We start from the raw sequence: 18960 nt of genomic DNA, 5'->3' as shown, positions 1-18960 counted from the left end.
CTTCTGAATTCCTTCAATCTTCGTCAGTTGTCTGATGCAAGTAAATGATAGCACTGGTTTTAGAAGCTTTTGTTCAGTTTTTGTTGGCTCTTGTTTTCTAACCAATATTCCACTAGCTTCTTGTAGTATCCGTTGGGGTATGGACCAGTGGTATGGACTCTTCTTGATCTTGTTCAGTTGATCGAAAATGCTTCACTTGGTGTGGGCAGGAACTGAATTCATACCATCTTCTTCTGATTTTCTGGTATCTTCTGCGTCAGTAGTTTGACGCAAGCAAATGATAGCACTGGTTTCAGAAGCACTGTTCAGCAGTTTATACGCTCTTGTTTTCAAACTAATCTTTGTTCTACTAGCTTTTTGTAGTATCCATTGGGGTGTAGACTCTTCTTGATGTGGTTCAGTCTTAAATTAGGTGGTTCAGTTCATTGAAGTTACTTTACTTGGTGTTACAGAAACTGAATTGATGCCATCTTCTTCTGATTTTCTGGTATCTTCTCCGTCAGTAGTTTGACGCAAGCAAATGATAGCACTGGTTTCAGAACCTCTGTTCACCAGTTTATAGGCTATTATTTTCAAAACAATCTTTGTTCTACTAGCTTCTTGTAGTATCCATTGAGGTGTAGACTCTTCTTGATGTGGTTCAGTTCACTGAAGATATTTTGCTTGGTGTTGCAGAAACTGAATTCATACCATCTTCTTCTGATTTTCTCGTATCTTCTCCGTCAGTGGTTTGACGCGAGCAAATCATAGCACTGATTTTATATCACGACAAGGGGGGTCAAAGGGGGAGAAGCAACAGAATAAAATTATGGGTAAAGACGTCATAAAAAGTGACGTGTGTTTCACAATGGACTGTTACCTACATATGAGGAAGTATACTACTTGTGGAAGTATAATGAATCTTCTTCTTGGTGTTAGCTACTCATCCATCGAAGAGCAGGAATAATTTGTTCAAAAGCTCTGACGTAATTTCAACTGCCTAAATATTTTCCGACCACGATTCATTCCGTCACTCCATTTATGAATTATTCCTCGTGCAATGTATCTTTCATAAACATCGAGCCAATAAAATTCCAGCGCTAAGTATTTTGTCGGGTCATGCAACTTCGGGCGCATAATCTTTCATAATCTACGAGTGCACATGAATGTTTCAAGGGTTCCGATTAACGTACGAAAAACACTCGAACATTCAAATCCGTCGGTGAAAATTCAAAACTGTAAACACGCATTCGACGCCTAAGCACGCAATTGCCGTGGAAAAAAAGTTGAGCGTGGATAATTGTGTCATGTAATTATTGGGTTGATAATTCATGGTTATGGTTGAAGTTCAGAAAATCCATCGCACGCACGACAGAAGCCGTCTCGTGAGGTACAGAATGCGGTTTTTTATGCTGCTAGATTGTTTTAAAATGAACTAGTAAAAATGATTTAATTTCTCTAAGAAAAATACTTGCTTATGATGCTGTTGAATAAAATAGTTGACGAGTGACGAAACGTCCAATTTTCCATAACTCTGGCGCATATATTAGGCTGAATTTGACCTACGACTTGAGAAAACCCCACAAGAAAAAGTCTTAGGGGATCAAAATGACCAGTTCACATCACCTCCAATGCCCTCAAATCGCTCGTGCAGAATATCCAATGTGGCATGAGCTGCGTGGCACATAGCCCCGTCTTGTTAAAACCACATGCCGTTGGTGTCCAGATCATCAAATTTAGGCCAAAAGAAGTTGGTATTCATTTACCTACAGTGCTCGCCGTTGATAGTGTTTGTCTTGCAAACGTTGTATCCAAAGAAATATGGAGCAATGACTCCGCCAGCCAAAAATCCTTACCAAACAGTGACTTTTTCGGGATGCATTGGACGCTCTTGGATCTCATATGGATTGGTGTCGTCCTAAATTCGACAATTTTGTTTGTTCACTCACCCATTCATCCAGAAACTGGCGTCATTGCTGAAGATGATTTTTCGATGAAAATCAGGGTCAGTTGCCAACTGCTCCAGAGTCCATTCAGCGAACAAATGTCGTTGTCTATGGTAGTTTACCTTCAGTTCCTGGGTCAGTTGAATTTTGTACGGGAGGAGGCCCAAGTCACGCAAAGTAAAGGCAGGGTTCTTGTGCCTCGGATTCTCCTGCACTCTCACAGACAGCGGCGATGAGTGGGCTCAAATTTATCCACTACATAGCTTATAGTTCCCTCAGTAGGACGATTATGGCGACCGTACATGTGTTTAAATACTATGTCCGTAAATGGTGATTCGACAAATGACAACTAATGTAGCTACAGCAAGATGGCCGATATCAAGTCGGAAGTTCCTGTTGAAAGACCTTTTAGGTATTTTGAATTTTAGTAGGTATCCACTATTTATAACTTGTGGGAAAAAAAGATGTGGAAATCTTCCAATTTGAAAATAAGTAACTCTATACATGGATGTGTCATTACGATGTCATCGATCAAACTCATTTCATGACATTAAAAATCGTAATTCATAAATGAATTGTGTGTATTTTATATAATGTTATCCAATTTGGTACTGAAGAGCCCTAAGGCAAGTGTCTTACGGCGAAACATCGATGTCTACCAGTGAGGATGACAATGTTCCATGTAAGTGCAATTTGTTACCATTCATTCAAAGTAAAACTCCTGTGAATGAGTTATCTGAATGAAATATCTGATTTTATTTCATAACGAACGTTTGGAATACAAACTGAATTGAGAAAAGTATCTTCTGTATAATTCAGTGTTCATTTGAAAGTATTTGTTCCGAATTTTTTTTTCTTTCGTGTAATTCAATGTTTATATGAAAGTAGCTGTTTCAGGAGGGCTTTCTTCCAGTTTGTCTGAAAGTTACTTCTTTGCATGATCTACACATCCATGTATAGAGTTACTTATTCTCTAATTGATTACTTCCTTCCTTTCTTTGGAAGATTTCCACATCTTTTTTTTGCATCAAGATAGAGTAGTAGAAAGCCAAAAACTTTATTTCCTAAATATTCTCAAATTATTTTCTAGTTCAGGCTAACGCACATCAGGATTGCTAATGAGCACTCTTTTTTTCTGTAGATCTACGCATTATAACTGTAAGTATGGAAAACATGTAATTAGGTTAGCCACCTATATGGTTTGTTCCTTCTAAATAAATAAACATTGAAACCATTATTGCAGACAACCATCAGACTTATTCTACCACAAGCATCATAGCATCAGAGGACTACTTCATTTCCTCTCATTTACCGAAACTAAAATCAGTGCTGGACAGCATTGCTGCTGGATGAAAATAATTTTACCAACTTGAGTCATGCATCAGCGTATTTCCGCAGTCTATATAATTTTCTTCATTACTAAGAAATATTAGTAAAAAGTGAAACAGTATGTCACACCATTTTACTACTTATGAGTAGGTATTATATGATATTGAATTATTTTGACTGTTTGACAATTGATTGTTGATAATTCTAATTCGGCGCTGCGGTCAGACGGAATACTATTGTACTTTAATTAGACAAACATGTTGCCAGATCTTAACAATCAGTTTCTGCACCCGCTGGACACCAGTGCCGAATTAAAAATAACACTCTTTTTAATTCGTGTAACAATTTCATTTGCGTTTTGTAAAGATTATACTAAATATTTTGATAGTTGAAAATAAAAGGTCTGTTACTAAGATTTACTATCAAACATTCCAAACAGTGTTTCAATATTATAATTTCTCACATTTTTTTCGACAAATTATTTCATATAACATTGAAAAACAAAAATTGAAACAGAAATAATTTTGTGTACAATCGGTTTTAATATTTTCAACAAATGCATGAATCAATTAAATTGAAACAAATATATTGTTAAGTGGATACATCGAGAACGTTCATTCGAAACAATGAAAAGTAAAACGACATTTCACAGATTCCTGAATGAAAAACTTTAAACAGATGTAGAAAAGGCAAAAAGTTGTTTTCACACAAAAATTGCACCGTTTATCATTAACTTGTTCTATTCAATGGTTTCGCCTATAAAAAAAGCGAAGAATATGTACCGATTGGCAATTATCTTAACGTTTCGAAAGTCAATATTTGTCTTCGTCTTCAGAATTGAAAAAAAAATCACTTGCAGTTTTTTCTTCGATTTTTTGTCAAACTTTTTTGACAGATGTCGAAGTAGATTATTTTATATAATCATGATAACTGTCTATTTTTCACATCGCCTTACTTGAAAGGAGATGACCGAATGCCAAATTATACATTATTCAATTTCGTTTGATTTTGTTCAGGGTTCATTTACTCAAGATACAAATATGTCTAACATATTTTTACAATTTGAGGAAGGAAATCTCTCTAAAACTTGAATCAGTCGGCAGAACGTTCGAAAGAAAAACAGGCGAACAAAAAACAGTTCAACAAATAGCAAATTCTCTCACAGTTAAATTCAAATTGTAAGGATAATGTAGACAACTGACAGTGCATTAATTTTAATGTCTAGTTGCCTGAGCATCGCACGTTCCAGACTATTATTCAATAATTATTTTGAAGAACATAAAATGTTCCTCCTGACGAAAATCAAGCAGTTTTCATAAAAAAGCTCTAAAACAACGCATTTTAAACTTATCATTTCAACCTTTTTCTTTAAAAAATTATTTAAATACTTAAAAAAGAGGAATGAAATAATGTATTCAACATTTAAAGGGATTCGTTTCTATTTCACCATTTGGCAACATCGGTTATAACTAATAAAGGACAATAAATCTGTTACCTATAACACAAACAAAGATGACATATTTCAGATGCGTGCTGTTCTGTTTACTTATGTTTCGAGTTCCGAGACATTCTGTGACATATGACATTTTGTGCACCTAACCTATTTTTCTCTATATAAATAAATAACAAAACAATTGTTGTTTATGTGGCTTGTGGAGGTGGTATTGAACTATAATTTATATTTTGCCTCAATTGTTGATTTATAAAGATACTTTTCTTTTTTTAAAGTAGAATATCTACGTATAAATTATTTCAACTTGATATAGGCGCTGTTGCCAATATGTGAATTAGAAACAAATCCCTTTAAAAATTAAAATCCAACATTTGAAACATCAATTTGAATACTTTTCGAAGTGAATTTGAAAAACTCATGAATTAAACTCAACTTTATTTTGTTCAAATTTGCATTTGCTGTAATAATCCAAATTGAGGAACATTTCCCTTTCAATAAACTAATGATTACAGCTAAGAACATCAGCTGAAATAATTGTTTCAGCACAAATCAGTTGCTTATTTATAAATAACATCTATTATTAGTCTTACTTCCCTCCCACATCAGATAATCATGAATGGCGAAAATAGTTCTATTCTCGTCCATTCATTCAACTGTCGGTGAACGAAGAGTCCATAAAATTTGTCTCGTTAAACGTGAAACAAAACACGACGAACATGTAATACTTCGAGGAGAGAATTTATGCACGTAGCGTGATAGGATTTGAACAAGTCAGAAGTGTAGCGTGTTATTTTATAAGCGGAAAACATATATTCGAGATGTTGATATTAGCTTAAAAATAAAAGATGTTAGTTGTCGCGCCCTCTAGTAGCATATGTAGCAGTTACTTTGTATTCCCGTTCCTTTTCTAATAAAGCAGTTTCTTGCTGATAGTTGAACAAGTCGGAGTGTTTTTATTGTTTCCTTCCGCCTGCTTTTTGATAGGTTATGTGCCCAGAACACCACGTGTAAATAAAAACATTGAAACAAGTGTTACCGCAGTTTGTTCATTCAGTAAAGTGAAATGTCGATCAACTATTTAAACAGTTGTCCAAAACTACTCGGTCGCGAGAACTTCGACGAGTGGAGTTTTGCACTGGAAAACATCTTTGTCTTGGAGGGCTTGACCAAATGTATTGATGGGACCGAGACGGACACAGTTTTAATCGCGAAAGCGAAGGCAAAACTCATCCTTACCATTGATCCCTCTTTATATATGCACGTTAAAGATGCCGCTACCGCAAAGGACGTCTGGTTAAAAATTAAAAACCTCTATGAAGACACTGGTTTTGTCAGAAAAATCGGGCTCCTGCGTACGTTAATATCCCTTCGTTTGGAAAGCTGTGAAAACATGGAAAGCTACGTCAACCAAGTCGTTGAAACGTCTCAGAAATTGAAAAGGACAGGTTTTAACATCGACGAGGAATGGATCGGTTCTCTGCTTTTGGCCGGTCTCCCAGAAAGGTTTGCACCCATGATCATGGCAGTGGAGCATTCAGGTATGAAGATTACTACCGATTCAATTAAAACAAAGTTATTAGACATGTGCACAGATGGCACCACCAGAGGCAAAAGTGGAAACGCTTTCGTAGCTAAGCGAAACTTTACGACACAACCAAGAGATGGCAAGGCAAAGACATTTAACAGAAAATCGTCAGACAGTTGTCAAAGTCAAAACGACAAATATCAAAAACAAAAACAAAAGGATTTAACCGAAATTATTTGTTTTAAGTGCAAGAAAACTGGGCATTACATGTCTCATTGTCCGGAAAAATCAAATTCATCACAAAGAAATGCCTTTAGTGCAGTATTTCTTAGTGGCAAATATAATAAAAATGATTTTTACCTAGACTCCGGAGCCAGTAAACATATGACTCCTAATGAAAGTTGGCTGCATGACTGTTCAGAAGCAACTGTAAAAGAAATTTTAGTGGCAAACGAAGAAATTTTACCAGTAAAATTCTCTGGGAGTTTGAATATTGTCACAGATTGTAATGGAAAATCTCATGAAATAGAAGTTGAAGAAGTTTTGTGCATACCAAAACTAACCACAAACCTCATATCAGTAAGTGAGATTATTGCTAAAGGTAACAGAGTTATATTCACCCACGAAGGATGTTCGATTGTTAATAGCTCTGGTGTACAGATAGCTACAGCAAGCTTAGTAGACGGCGTTTATAAACTAAACTTGAAGATAGAACAATGCTTATTGGCCATATCCCCTGAAACGTGGCACAGACGATTAGCTCACATCAACAGCCAAGATATGTACAAAATGAAGGATTGTGTGAATGGATTATCACTAAAAGAGAAGGTAAACATAGATAAATCTAACTGCATAGTTTGCTGTGAGGGCAAACAAACAAGATTACCTTTTTCAAATACAAGTAAGCTTAGTCTGAACTTATTAGACATAATACATGGTGACATCTGTGGTCCCATGGAAAATGTGTCCATTGGCGGCTCTAGGTATTTTCTACTTTTAGTCGATGACTGTAGTCGCATGTCATTTGTGTATTTCTTAAAGTCTAAAAGTCAAGCTTTTTCTAAGTTTAAAGAATTTAAAGCTATGGCAGAAAAACAGAAAAGCAAAAAAATAAAAGTATTCCGCACAGATCAAGGTGGTGAATTTTGTTCAAATGAGTTTAAGACATTTTTAAAAACCGAAGGAATAATACACCAAATGACCAATGCCTACACGCCAGAACAAAATGGGGTTGCTGAGCGCCATAATCGAACCCTTATAGAAAAAGCAAGATGCCTACTGTTTGATGCTGGCTTAGAAAAACGTTTCTGGGCAGAAGCAGTCAACACTGCTAGTTATCTAAGAAATCGTTGTGTAGCAAGTGGTATTGATGGAAAAACACCATATGAAATTTGGGTAGGACAAAAACCGGACCTGTCAAAGCTCAAAATTTTTGGAAGTTCCTGTATGGTGCATATACCTAAGGACAAGCGTACAAAATTTGAAAAAAAGGCAAAAAGACACATACTTGTTGGCTATTCAGAGAATATCAAAGGTTATAGAGTCTATAACCCAGACATTGATGACATAACAACCAGTAGAGATGTCATAGTTTATGAAGACTATACAAGTAAAAGATTTGAAAATACATCAGAAGTAGTAAACTATGAAGAAGTTGTTGGAATGTCAGAAGCAGTGGGGGATTTAGATTACAATCCAGCTGTTGAGAATATTAGTGAAGGCAGTTCGTTCACTGACTTGGACGATTTAGATCCAGACTATATTCCAAACAATGCTGATGATGTTGAAACTCGAACAGAAGTAAGAAGATCTGGAAGAGAAAGAAAAGAAAAGAAATTTGAGGATTATGTTACTTATCTGAGCGCTGCAGATAGCAACATCTGTTTTGAGGAGTTCCCAACCACATACTCACAGGCTATGGGTAGAAACGACAAAGACGAGTGGCAAAAGGCCATGCAGGAAGAGATGAACAACCTGGTGGAAAATGAATCGTGGGAAGTTGTCGACCTACCATCGAACGGTACATTGGTTGAGTGCAAGTGGGTATATAAAATAAAATGTGATACTGAAAATAATAAAAGCTATCGTGCTAGATTAGTGGCGAAAGGTTTTACTCAAAGAGAAGGAGTGGACTATGGTGAAACCTTCTCACCGGTAGTTAGGTATTCTACACTTAGGTTACTAATGGCATTGTCTGTAGATTTAGGTCTAGACGTAAGTCACTTAGATGTAACTACGGCCTTTTTACACGGACACTTAGACGAAGTTGTATATATGAGACAACCTGAGGGTTTTATCAAATCAGGATATGAAGGCAAAGTTTTAAGGTTAAAACGTGCCCTTTATGGCTTAAAACAAGCGTCACGTGTCTGGTATAAAAAAGTCGAGGATATATTGTTGTGTCTAGGCTATAGTGAATCAGCTCTTGAACCTTGCGTTTTTATAAAGCATGTCAATAGTTTTCTTACTGTGATTGCACTATACGTTGACGATTTTTTAATTTTCTCAAACAACATAGCCGAAAGTACGGATTTGAAAGAGAAATTGGCAGACCATTTTAAACTAAAAGACTTAGGTCAGGCCAAACATATTTTGGGAGTAAGTGTGTGCATTGATAAGAAAAACAAAGTTATAACCCTAGATCAAAGTAAATACATTGATTCACTATTGACTCGATTCAACATGATTGACTGTAAACCTATTGATACTCCCATGGAAAATGGTTTAAGCTTAAATAAGGGTGACAAAAACTGTAATTCATTGTTACCATATAGGCAGCTCATTGGTGGATTAATGTATCTCGCCGTAATGACGAGACCTGATATTTCTTACTCAGTCAGCTATCTTAGTCAGTACAATAGTTGCTTTGATGTTAGTCATTGGAAATCCGCAAAAAGAGTTTTAAAATATTTGCAGAAAACCAGAAATTTTTGTCTTAAGTATAAAAAGGGTTCTGGTCAATTACTGGGTTTTGTAGACTCTGACTGGGGTAGCAGCACAGTTGACAGGAGGTCTTATACTGGTTTCTGTTTTAAATATTCCGAGTGTGTTATTTCCTGGGAAAGCACCAAACAAAAACTGTAGCACTCTCAACGACGGAAGCCGAATATATGGCCTTGTCTGAGGCATCGAAAGAAGCCGTTTATCTGAGGAACTTGTTAGGTGAAATTAAAGGCTCATTTAATTGTGTTCAGTTATACTGCGACAATCAAAGCGCAATTAAATTGTGTAATAATCCTGTATATCACAAAAGAACAAAGCATATAGATGTACGACACCATTACATCAGAGATGTTGTTACTAACAAATTTATAAATGTTGTGTACATTCAAACAAATGAAATGGTGGCTGACATCTTGACTAAGGCTTTACCTTCTGTTAAGCATTATAAGTTTCTGAAGACTCTTGGAATAGAATGATTTTTATTGTTTAACCTAGTGGGGGTGTTGATATTAGCTTAAAAATAAAAGATGTTAGTTGTCGCGCCCTCTAGTAGCATATGTAGCAGTTACTTTGTATTCCCGTTCCTTTTCTAATAAAGCAGTTTCTTGCTGATAGTTGAACAAGTCGGAGTGTTTTTATTGTTTCCTTCCGCCTGCTTTTTAATACGAGAAACGTCGTAAAACAGTAATTGAACGCTTGAACGTAGATAGATAACAATATTTATGCGTAAATTCTTTGGGAATGTAGAGGGGTTTCTCTGCTATAACTTTCAGGTTTCTATGGAAAACTGAGTAAAAAACTTGTCAACCATTTTGTTTATATCCAAATCTCAGAGTAACAAAAGACAATAGAGAGGCATTTTCCATCCTTACATTGACGTCAGCATAACTTTGTTTGTTTACGGGAAGTAAGTTGGACCATAAAACAGTGGCGGTTGGTTTAGTTGATAATCAGAGGGATAGTATATATATTTATGAAATAAATCATTTCAGGTGAAAATGTATTCTGTTCAAATAGTTCCTACACGAAATCTGATTTATTATTAATGATTATGGAAATGAGGCCAGCTTTTCTACCACCTACTAGATTTTTATTAATGTATGACTTTATAATAAAGCGCGTGGTTTACTGGGTTGAAATTGAATTATTTCATATGAACTAATTCATAACAATAATAAATGTTAATTTCAAAAGTAATGAACTTTGCTTCATATAATCAGATGGAGAAATTTGTGATTTATTCTCAGATTTTATAAAGTGGTACGGTTTGTGAGGTCCGATATAAAGAATTTTCGATTAGAAATCATGATTTCATTGAAAATTGGTATCTAGGGGTTTTTGTGGACCAACATTATGAAAAGGGATATTTTTGATGATTTTAATAATTTTTTTTATCTTATTCCTATATATTAAGTTCTTGAAACTAGATTTATATTATTTCATTATTTAACATATCCCAACCAAAAAAAAAGTTAAAAAAACTACAACCGTCATGTCTTATTAAATATTGTCTATATGCAACGCGATAGCCTCGTGCGAATAAAATAAAACCAAATCGGAAATCATATTCTTTGTGTGACGTAAGTTAGTTGTTGAGTGAACAATAACAAATTTAACACCGGTTGCATGAGAATAACTATTTAGAATACAAACTGAACATTGAGCAGAAAGCTTTTCAATCTGTTGATCACAGAATGGATATGATCTATGGCACTCATTTGAAAAACATATTTTTCATTTTTGAATACAGTTTTTTCATTTACATTAATGATTTTTCGTAATTATAGAATTCGTCTGCATGAATTATTGAAAAAAAAACATAATGTTGGTCCACAAAAACCCCAAGATACCAATTTTGAATGAAATTACATAATAATATCAAACCTCAATGGTAATTATAAATATTCATGATTTCTTATCGAAAATCATTTATATCGGAACTCACAAACCGTACCGTTTGTTGATTATCTGAAGGAAAGTTTATTACTTTTAAAATTAACATTTATTATTGTTATGAATAATTAGTTCATTTGAAATAATTTCATTTTAACTCAGTAAACCACGCGCTTTATTATAAAGCCATACATGAATGAAAATCTAGTAGGTGGTAGAAAAACTGGCCTCATTTCCATGATAATCATTAATAAAAATCAGATTTCTTGTAGGAACTATTTAAACAGAAGATATTTTCACCTAAAATGATTCATTTTATAAATATATAATATCTCTCCGATTATCAACTAAACCAACCGCCACTGTTTTATGGTCCAACTTACTTCAAATGTAAACAAACTCTACGTAACCCATTATTACCCGTCACCCCCCCCTCGCCCATAAATTGTACAGAAAAGAATAGTACGATATCCGCTTCAAAATACATGTATTGTATTGGTATACGCATGGCAACTCTGTCTTATTATTACTCTGAGATTCAAATAATGTGTAATGAGTTTTCCATTGGTAAAATTAGTTCTGCCGTTCTGCCCTCGGGTCGCACTTACATCACACGAGTTCTGTCAAATTTCAGTACCGGTGGAGTCATGGAACATGAATTTCAGTACGTGTCACTCAACAACACTACGAGTATAACAGAAAAGATCAAGATTGAATCTACTGGCTACTAGAATACTATCAATACTATAATACTATAATTTTTAATTCAGATTGAAAAAACATTGATAAACTGCACTTGTTGCAGTTCTAACCTTAGAATATCTTGTGTGTATGTGTTTTTTTTTTTGGAAAGTTTCCTACTACTACGTACTATTAGAGAATTTACGCAACAATTTGTTATTTTATATTTGAATTTTCTGCACACGTTCATTTTTTGAGAAATTCAACGTGCCCTTTTTTCAGATCTACTTTGGAATATGGGTGACAGTATGCGTGACAGCATCTTGGGTCGGAGCAACACACTGTATAAAATACCTTTATCTGAGGCAACCCAAGGACCCAGAATCCGACGCAGATCCCGTTTTAATACCTTATGACACTAGTGGCCTCAATATGACAATAGTACAAACAGTTTACGTGAGTGAAATAGATATAAATACTTTTTATCTCTGAGGGATTACTCAAGAGGAGAAAATGTCAAAATGACACCTTTTCTTAAATTGATTTAATAATAATAATAATATTTATTTACAGTTCCTTATAAGATATAAACACAATAATTATTCAATCTATAAAAGTTTTAAAAAAACTATAAATGAGGCTAGAAACAACATGTCCCGAAAGGGTACTGTTGATTTTAGTTCTAGCTTTGAAGAAAATAAAACTAAACTAGAGAAACAACAAAACAAAGAAGAGAAAAAAAGAAAGGAGAGAGGAAAGAGGGAGAGAAAACATGTTGAATGTTTATACTGAACATTTTTCAGAAGTATAAAATCTATGAAATCAATGACTTTCTGATTGGGCAGCGATGAGATATTTTTTGTAACAGCACTTTAATAAGGAAGCTTTACTAACTTTATATTTTTGTGAACTATTATTGTACAAACTATATATATTATAATTGAAGGAAAGTAACCCTTTAAGCCTCAAAATTAAAGTATGTACATCGCTATGAAATCTCATTTTGTTATACAAATATGATGGACATGTGTTTATATATTTTATGGAAGAGGGTAGCCGAGTGTAAAACACGTCTGTACTTATTGATAATAAATGACGATGAGGATAAAGCATTTTCAAACTCATATAACTTCTTTGAACACATTTTGTGATATGTTTTGTAAACCTTAAATTCACGTCCATTTCGATACCTAAACGTTTTGTCACATTCGTGGGGCATATTACTTTATCACCGATAACAATATCAATGTATCTTTCCACTAAAATACGATTAGTACCAAAAACAAGCAGATTAGTTTTGTTTAAATTGATTTTGAGGTTATGAGCTTCAGATGCTGACATAAGACGAGCTAGATCTTCATTCAATTTTCGATTAGCAGTAGCAACGTCATCAGGGTTAAATAGTGTCCGACCGAAACTGGCTTTTACGACCGAAACTGAGACCTTTGCCGAAATTCGAAACTTCCATACAAGGATTATGTTTTGAGGAAAAAATAAAGAAAACGTTATTATATTCAGCCAGTCTTTATTTTTTTATCTTTAAATCACAACGTTTTGCAGTCTTCGACATTTTTACTTATTGACAACATAACAAACCCTTATTTAAGATAAAATATTGATTGCATCTTAAAAATACTTAAAATAGGTGAGGTGTTTATTTGAGTAAGTGTAGATCCTTCTTTTGAATATCATTGATGATTTTTCAAAAATATTAATCATAAAATTACATATTTAAGTTGTTACCTAATATCACAATAGGTACTTAATATTAATCTAATAAACAAAGTAAATCACAAAGTAAGTCACGACATGATTAGGCACGTGGACGCGGCAAAATGTTTTCGTCGCTTATATGAAATTCAACGCGCCGAACATTACCGATCACAGCGCGGGAACTCCCGAATGCAGTTTCGGATTCGGTCGTAGTTTCGGCAGGTTTGCCGTCGAAACCGCATACATAATATGTGAATTACAATGAAACAGAAACTAGGTCACAGGTGTATAAGCAAAATACTTTTTTTTTCTGTGCGGACTTATTTTTTGGGGATCATTCATAAAAGGGGTTTGTAGAGGATGATGGTCACTACTTCAGTTTACTCTTATTAGGACAGATATTTTTAATTTAGCATGTTTAGTTTGTTGATATGAGGCATAAAAGTTAGAAGTGTTTTGCCTGTTCGGTAATTTTCTACTATCGATAAAAATGGATCAAAGAATGTGCATCAAATTTTGTGTGAAAACTGGAATTATGTGCTCATATCATGATTAATCGATTACTGCAGTCCATCCTGTTTGAAAAAGATATTACTGCTAGAGGGATTTTAAACTCTCTGAACCGGATTGGCATTATTTCTCCGGAATTTTTCATCTATTGTTTCACCGACCTCGCCATTCAATCTATCGTAGACACGTTCCACTCGTTTTTCTTTTTCCTTTTTCCATTTTCAGACCGTATCGTATCAAGCCCCGTTTTTCACCACTTGGTTCGTCACGAACTGGACGATGCTGTTCTTTCCGTTATATTTTCTCTGCCGTCTGAGCAACAGAAGATGCGAATCGATGTCGGATATTCTTTTGGAGAGCATCAGAGACTTCAGGGACAAAGGATTCACGCCAGGTGAGTCTAAGTCAAGCAATAGTCCAGTCGATGAGCATTCTCCCGTATAATTTTGCCAGATGTTCCGATGTTCGTTTAAATTTGTATTTGGGTTCCAGAAGTGTACATCTGTCTACTCTTCAGGTAGTGACTTCTAAGGTTTTGTGGCTTGCCTCCGTGAAGTCTTCGCTTGGAAATCGCCAGCTTGAGACTCTTACAAAGAAAGTTGATGAGACCTGGAGTATAGTCAGATTGGACTCCGGCGTCCAGTAACAAAACACTAGAAAGATTTCACTACCTGAGAGCGTTAGCAGATTGAGACCTCAGTGTGATTATACTAACTGCATCTTGAAAATGGCTTCAAAGCCGAAGCCGAAACGTATTGGGTTGTTTCAAAAGTTTTATTTGTTTTTATGAGTCTACTTTGAACTGTAATATCTCAGTGAATATTTATTCAGTTGCTTAGAAATAAGCGACATTTGAATCAGTGCACTTTTGCCAACGAAACACACGTTCATTGGTTCCATCAGCATAAAAATTGCATGCTCGGGATTTGATGAAGATGACGAGGGCCGTTTTTGTCTGGTTCTGATTGGCGAGGGTTCTACCAGTGACAACAGTTATCGGAGTACTTAGAAAGATGGTAGTCGGTTGGCTAGATGTCTGGGGAGTATGGTGGGTGAGGTAGAACTCCGACGCTCAATTTGTTTGATTTTCAGACAATGACTTGTGAAACGTGCGGACGGGCGTTGTCGTGGAGCAGGATCGGACCTCTTCTGTTGACCGGTGCCGGTTGCTGCTGATGCATTTTTTGGTACATGTCGTCACCTCAACTCTGTTAGGGGATATAATTAACATTATTTTAGAAAAGTTCCTACCAATCGGAAAGAGTCTGAAATCATTTCCAAACCCGGTACTCTTAACGTTCTCTACATGTCCGCAAGAATTCCCAATTGGTCTCCGATATTTCTAATGTCGTAAGCCTGCTACTGATATATAGATGTCACTGCACGGGTTATTTTGATATTTTCTCTGTCTCGAATAAGAGGTATCCCAGACGGATGCCTTAATTTCATCATGTCGTTAAACCTTTGAACTCATTCGATATTTATTATATGTTTTGTACTTTTTGAATGTTATTCTAAAGGGGATACACAGACTGAATAATATATTTTCGACCCTTAACGGCATGATAATGAAATGAATGATGAGGTTGAATGTTCTGAAATATCAGATTTCTTAAACAGCGGGCAGTTAATTTAAACGACTTTCCCTTTGAATGGCTTGGCTCTGGTTGACCTAAAACTATTACTGAAAGCTGATGAAGTTTCCCTTTTTCTACGAAAACCCATCTGTTTTGGTAGTCAATATTTAACGAAAAATAATGTCCAACCTATTACAGCATTACTTGATGCATCTGTCTTGTTCAAATTGAAAGGGGGGTATTTTTCATCACAGATTAGATTTCGGAGAAAATGGCTTTTTGTTTCTACCTTTTTTTGTCAACATCTGTCTTACTTTCCATCAATTGCATTAGTTTTTTACGTTTAGCATCTCCCGGACTCGTTTTTGTAGTTCATTTGTTTGGCACTACTTGTATGGCAGCAAAACTGAAGTGAATATTTCGCGGAGTGTGCTCATTAGAATATTTCTGTTCATGGTTGTCGCTAATTTAGCAGGTTTCAAACTTGTCTGATGTTCCAATATACGAGTTTTTTATATTAACCGGTATGTACGATGTAGGTGCTGTTGTATTCTGTGTAGTAGTGTAGTATTTTAAGACTACACTACTTTGAAGTTCTTTCAGCACAGTTTTCATTGCTGAAAGAGGTCTTAACTTTATCTGTTGAGAGTACCTATGCAACTATCTCGGAAAGATTTTTGAAGGCTGGTATTTTTTAACAAACTTGAAAACTGTGAGTTTTTTTTCTGAATACTTGAAGGAATAAAAAATTCGGATGCGAAAATGATCTTTTTCGCTCTTGTTAGGTAGACAGAATTTCGCTAATGATACTATTTTTTTTTCAATTTCAGGCAGAAAATTCGAACCTTTTTCTTAAGGACAAAACACAAGCACTGCATGAAAATCCTTAAGGCACTCTCAGAGCGGTGCCTGTGCGAAAGTAGCGAGTCACATTTGGAAAAACGTTCTCAGGAAGTTTATTCCACATAAACTCAGTTCTCCAGATGATAGAGTTCTTGAACAGTGAAGTTCGAAGTGTACTGAGTTGAACCTCAGAACGATGAGCAGTCACATTCCGTCAGGTACTTCTGATATGTACCGCTCTTGGTGGAATCAAATGTGCCAAGTCACTTGAACACTTCCCGTGAAAGTATCTATATATAGAAAAAAGACAACTCTGCAACTTTTCTTTGATGTTCCAGGCTATCAAGGTTGCACGTGATGTTCGCGTCTCCAATCAGGCGGATGGCTCTTTTCTGGATGGAATCCAGCTACTTCAGGGTATGTTTGGGGGCAGAGCTCCGTACATGAGAACAATACTCCAAAGAAGGCCTGATCTCTGAGCTTTATAAATCATCAAAAGTTGCAGAGGTGTGTACAGTTTTCTGGTTCAGAACAGCGTTCCAAGCAATTCCAGCGACATGATTGTCGGTGCAGAAAGTGGAATTGTCTGACCTGACTGGGTTCTTGTGGCATTGAATCGAACCTGGTTACTTTCTCCCCAATTCGAAATCACTTCTAGATCTAGATATGCAACCTCCTGCTGCCGGTGAAGATGTGTTTCCGTAACTGATGTCCTGGAACCTAAAGTTGCCGTTTATTGATTAACAGAAGATTGTTTATTCTGAGCTGTGTATTGAAATAAAACACTTTCACTTTCAATTTTTCCAGATTTTTATAAGATCCTTACATTCAAGGAGACTATTTTTGAATGCATTTAAAAATATATATATTCTGAAGGTCTTAACTTTTGAACTACAACATAGCACTTTTAGTTCATGAATCCATACGTAGTTTTTTTTTTAATGGACCCCCAAATAACATCCTCGAATATTAGCACGTTATTACAAAACACTTTGTACATCTAATACTCCAATTTTTGATGTAGTTAGTTATTTTTCACTTTACCAAATACTGATTAGAGGTATAACCACTTGATTTTTCATAATGTTCCTGTAGATTTTTCTCAGATGTGCACAAAAGAGAGATCACTTCAACTTCAACCCCTCTCAAAATCTGGAAGATATTGCTATATTCATTTCAGGTCCTACTGAATTTTTAACAATAATATCCCAATTTTCATTTCCAGTGAGATTCATGACGCGCTGCAGCCTCTTCTGTATCCTTTGGGTCGGAACGAATTACATGTACATAATGTCCTTAAGGATACTTCTGGCGACTGACGTCATGGCCCTCTTCGCTACCAACGTTTCTTTTGTATATCTCCTCTCCTGGGTCATCTTGCACGAGCAATTCGTCGGCATAAGAGTAAGTATAGAAATATTATATTTACGAGGGTGAAGTTTTACGGTTTCGAAGGGATATGAAATAATATAAATATATTGGCGTGTTGGAAACATCCGGGGTTTATATTGAAATATACGGAGGAAAGCAGGGGCGGCTTTATATATAGTGGAGGCATATAGTGATGTGAGGAGGCATCAAGACATGCGTTCAAAATGTTGCCCTTCTGCTTCCCTATAGTGAAAAAATATATCGCTCTGAAGCATTTCAGGTGTAATGTTGCGGCAGTTATCAATAATCTGTTGACGTGAGTCATCTAGAGATAAAAATCCAACGTATTTAAATCTGGTGACCTTGCGGACCACTTCACTAACCTTCTTTAACCGATCCACCTACCAGGAAAAGTTTCATTTGAACACTCTCGAAGCCAGCAAAGGTATAGTGAGGAGATGCCCCATTTTGTTGTAATGTCAATTAATTTTCATATTAGCGGCATTTTGTTCAATAATGGTTTTTAATGCGAGATCGACAGTGTTTTGTAACAATTGAATTTTCTGTAGAAAGAAGGACCAACAACCCAGCCGCATCAAATTCCAGTCCTTGCATTAAATTTCTCAGGATGTTGAGTATGAATTTAACAAAATTATCTCAAATTCCGTAGACAATGTCAATATACTGAACCAAATTGAAATTAACGTTCCTTTTCGACCATTTAGAACAAACTACTTATCCCACATACCTTTTAGGACAACTAATTCGTCTCAAAATTCTCCTATATGTAGAATTGTTCGCAACACTAACGAGGACAATGATCAAATTGATATTTTCTTTACATCCCATCAGAATTCAAGACCATTTTGAAACATCTCACATAGTTTTGCTTAAATTAATCAATGCTGACGACTAATAAACTATTTTTTGTCTTTGTTACCTTGATACAGTTCTCTGTTTCAATTGACGGTTTGAACATATTATTGAGGTCAAAGTTAAATTGTTACTTTAATATCACAAGTTTTACAACTCATCAACTTATTATGTATTATGTACTTATGTATTATTTTTAAAGTTTCGTACCTACTACTAAGAAGATATACGAATTTCCTGATAATGTAGATACTCTAGTGGACCTAGTGCCTTTCATGACCATTGAATAAATAAGTGTTCGTTATCATTAGACCAATAGCGACA

The 18960-nt window shown here is 35.4% G+C and overlaps 1 protein-coding gene across 9 annotated transcripts in view; it reads left to right on the top strand.

The window, feature by feature from the left end:
• Window positions 1-18960, top strand: part of LOC111506683 (solute carrier family 35 member F3) — a 74931-nt gene that overhangs the window by 26582 nt on the left and 29389 nt on the right. For all 9 annotated transcript variants that reach the window (XM_074177385.1, XM_074177390.1, XM_074177384.1 and 6 more), the window contains 3 exons: window positions 12032-12205; window positions 14198-14366; window positions 17618-17796. In XM_074177385.1, coding sequence (XP_074033486.1) covers window positions 12032-12205; window positions 14198-14366; window positions 17618-17796 — 522 coding nt within the window. The remainder of the gene's footprint in view (window positions 1-12031; window positions 12206-14197; window positions 14367-17617; window positions 17797-18960) is intronic.

The sequence above is a fragment of the Leptinotarsa decemlineata genome, unplaced genomic scaffold (assembly GCF_025532065.1).
Source record: "Leptinotarsa decemlineata unplaced genomic scaffold, Ldec_3_MD MMD2_tig00002974_RagTag_RagTag, whole genome shotgun sequence".
Lineage (NCBI taxonomy): Eukaryota > Metazoa > Arthropoda > Insecta > Coleoptera > Chrysomelidae > Leptinotarsa > Leptinotarsa decemlineata.
The sequence above is the reverse complement of the archived record's forward strand: the minus strand, read 5'-3'. Positions and strand labels throughout refer to the sequence as shown.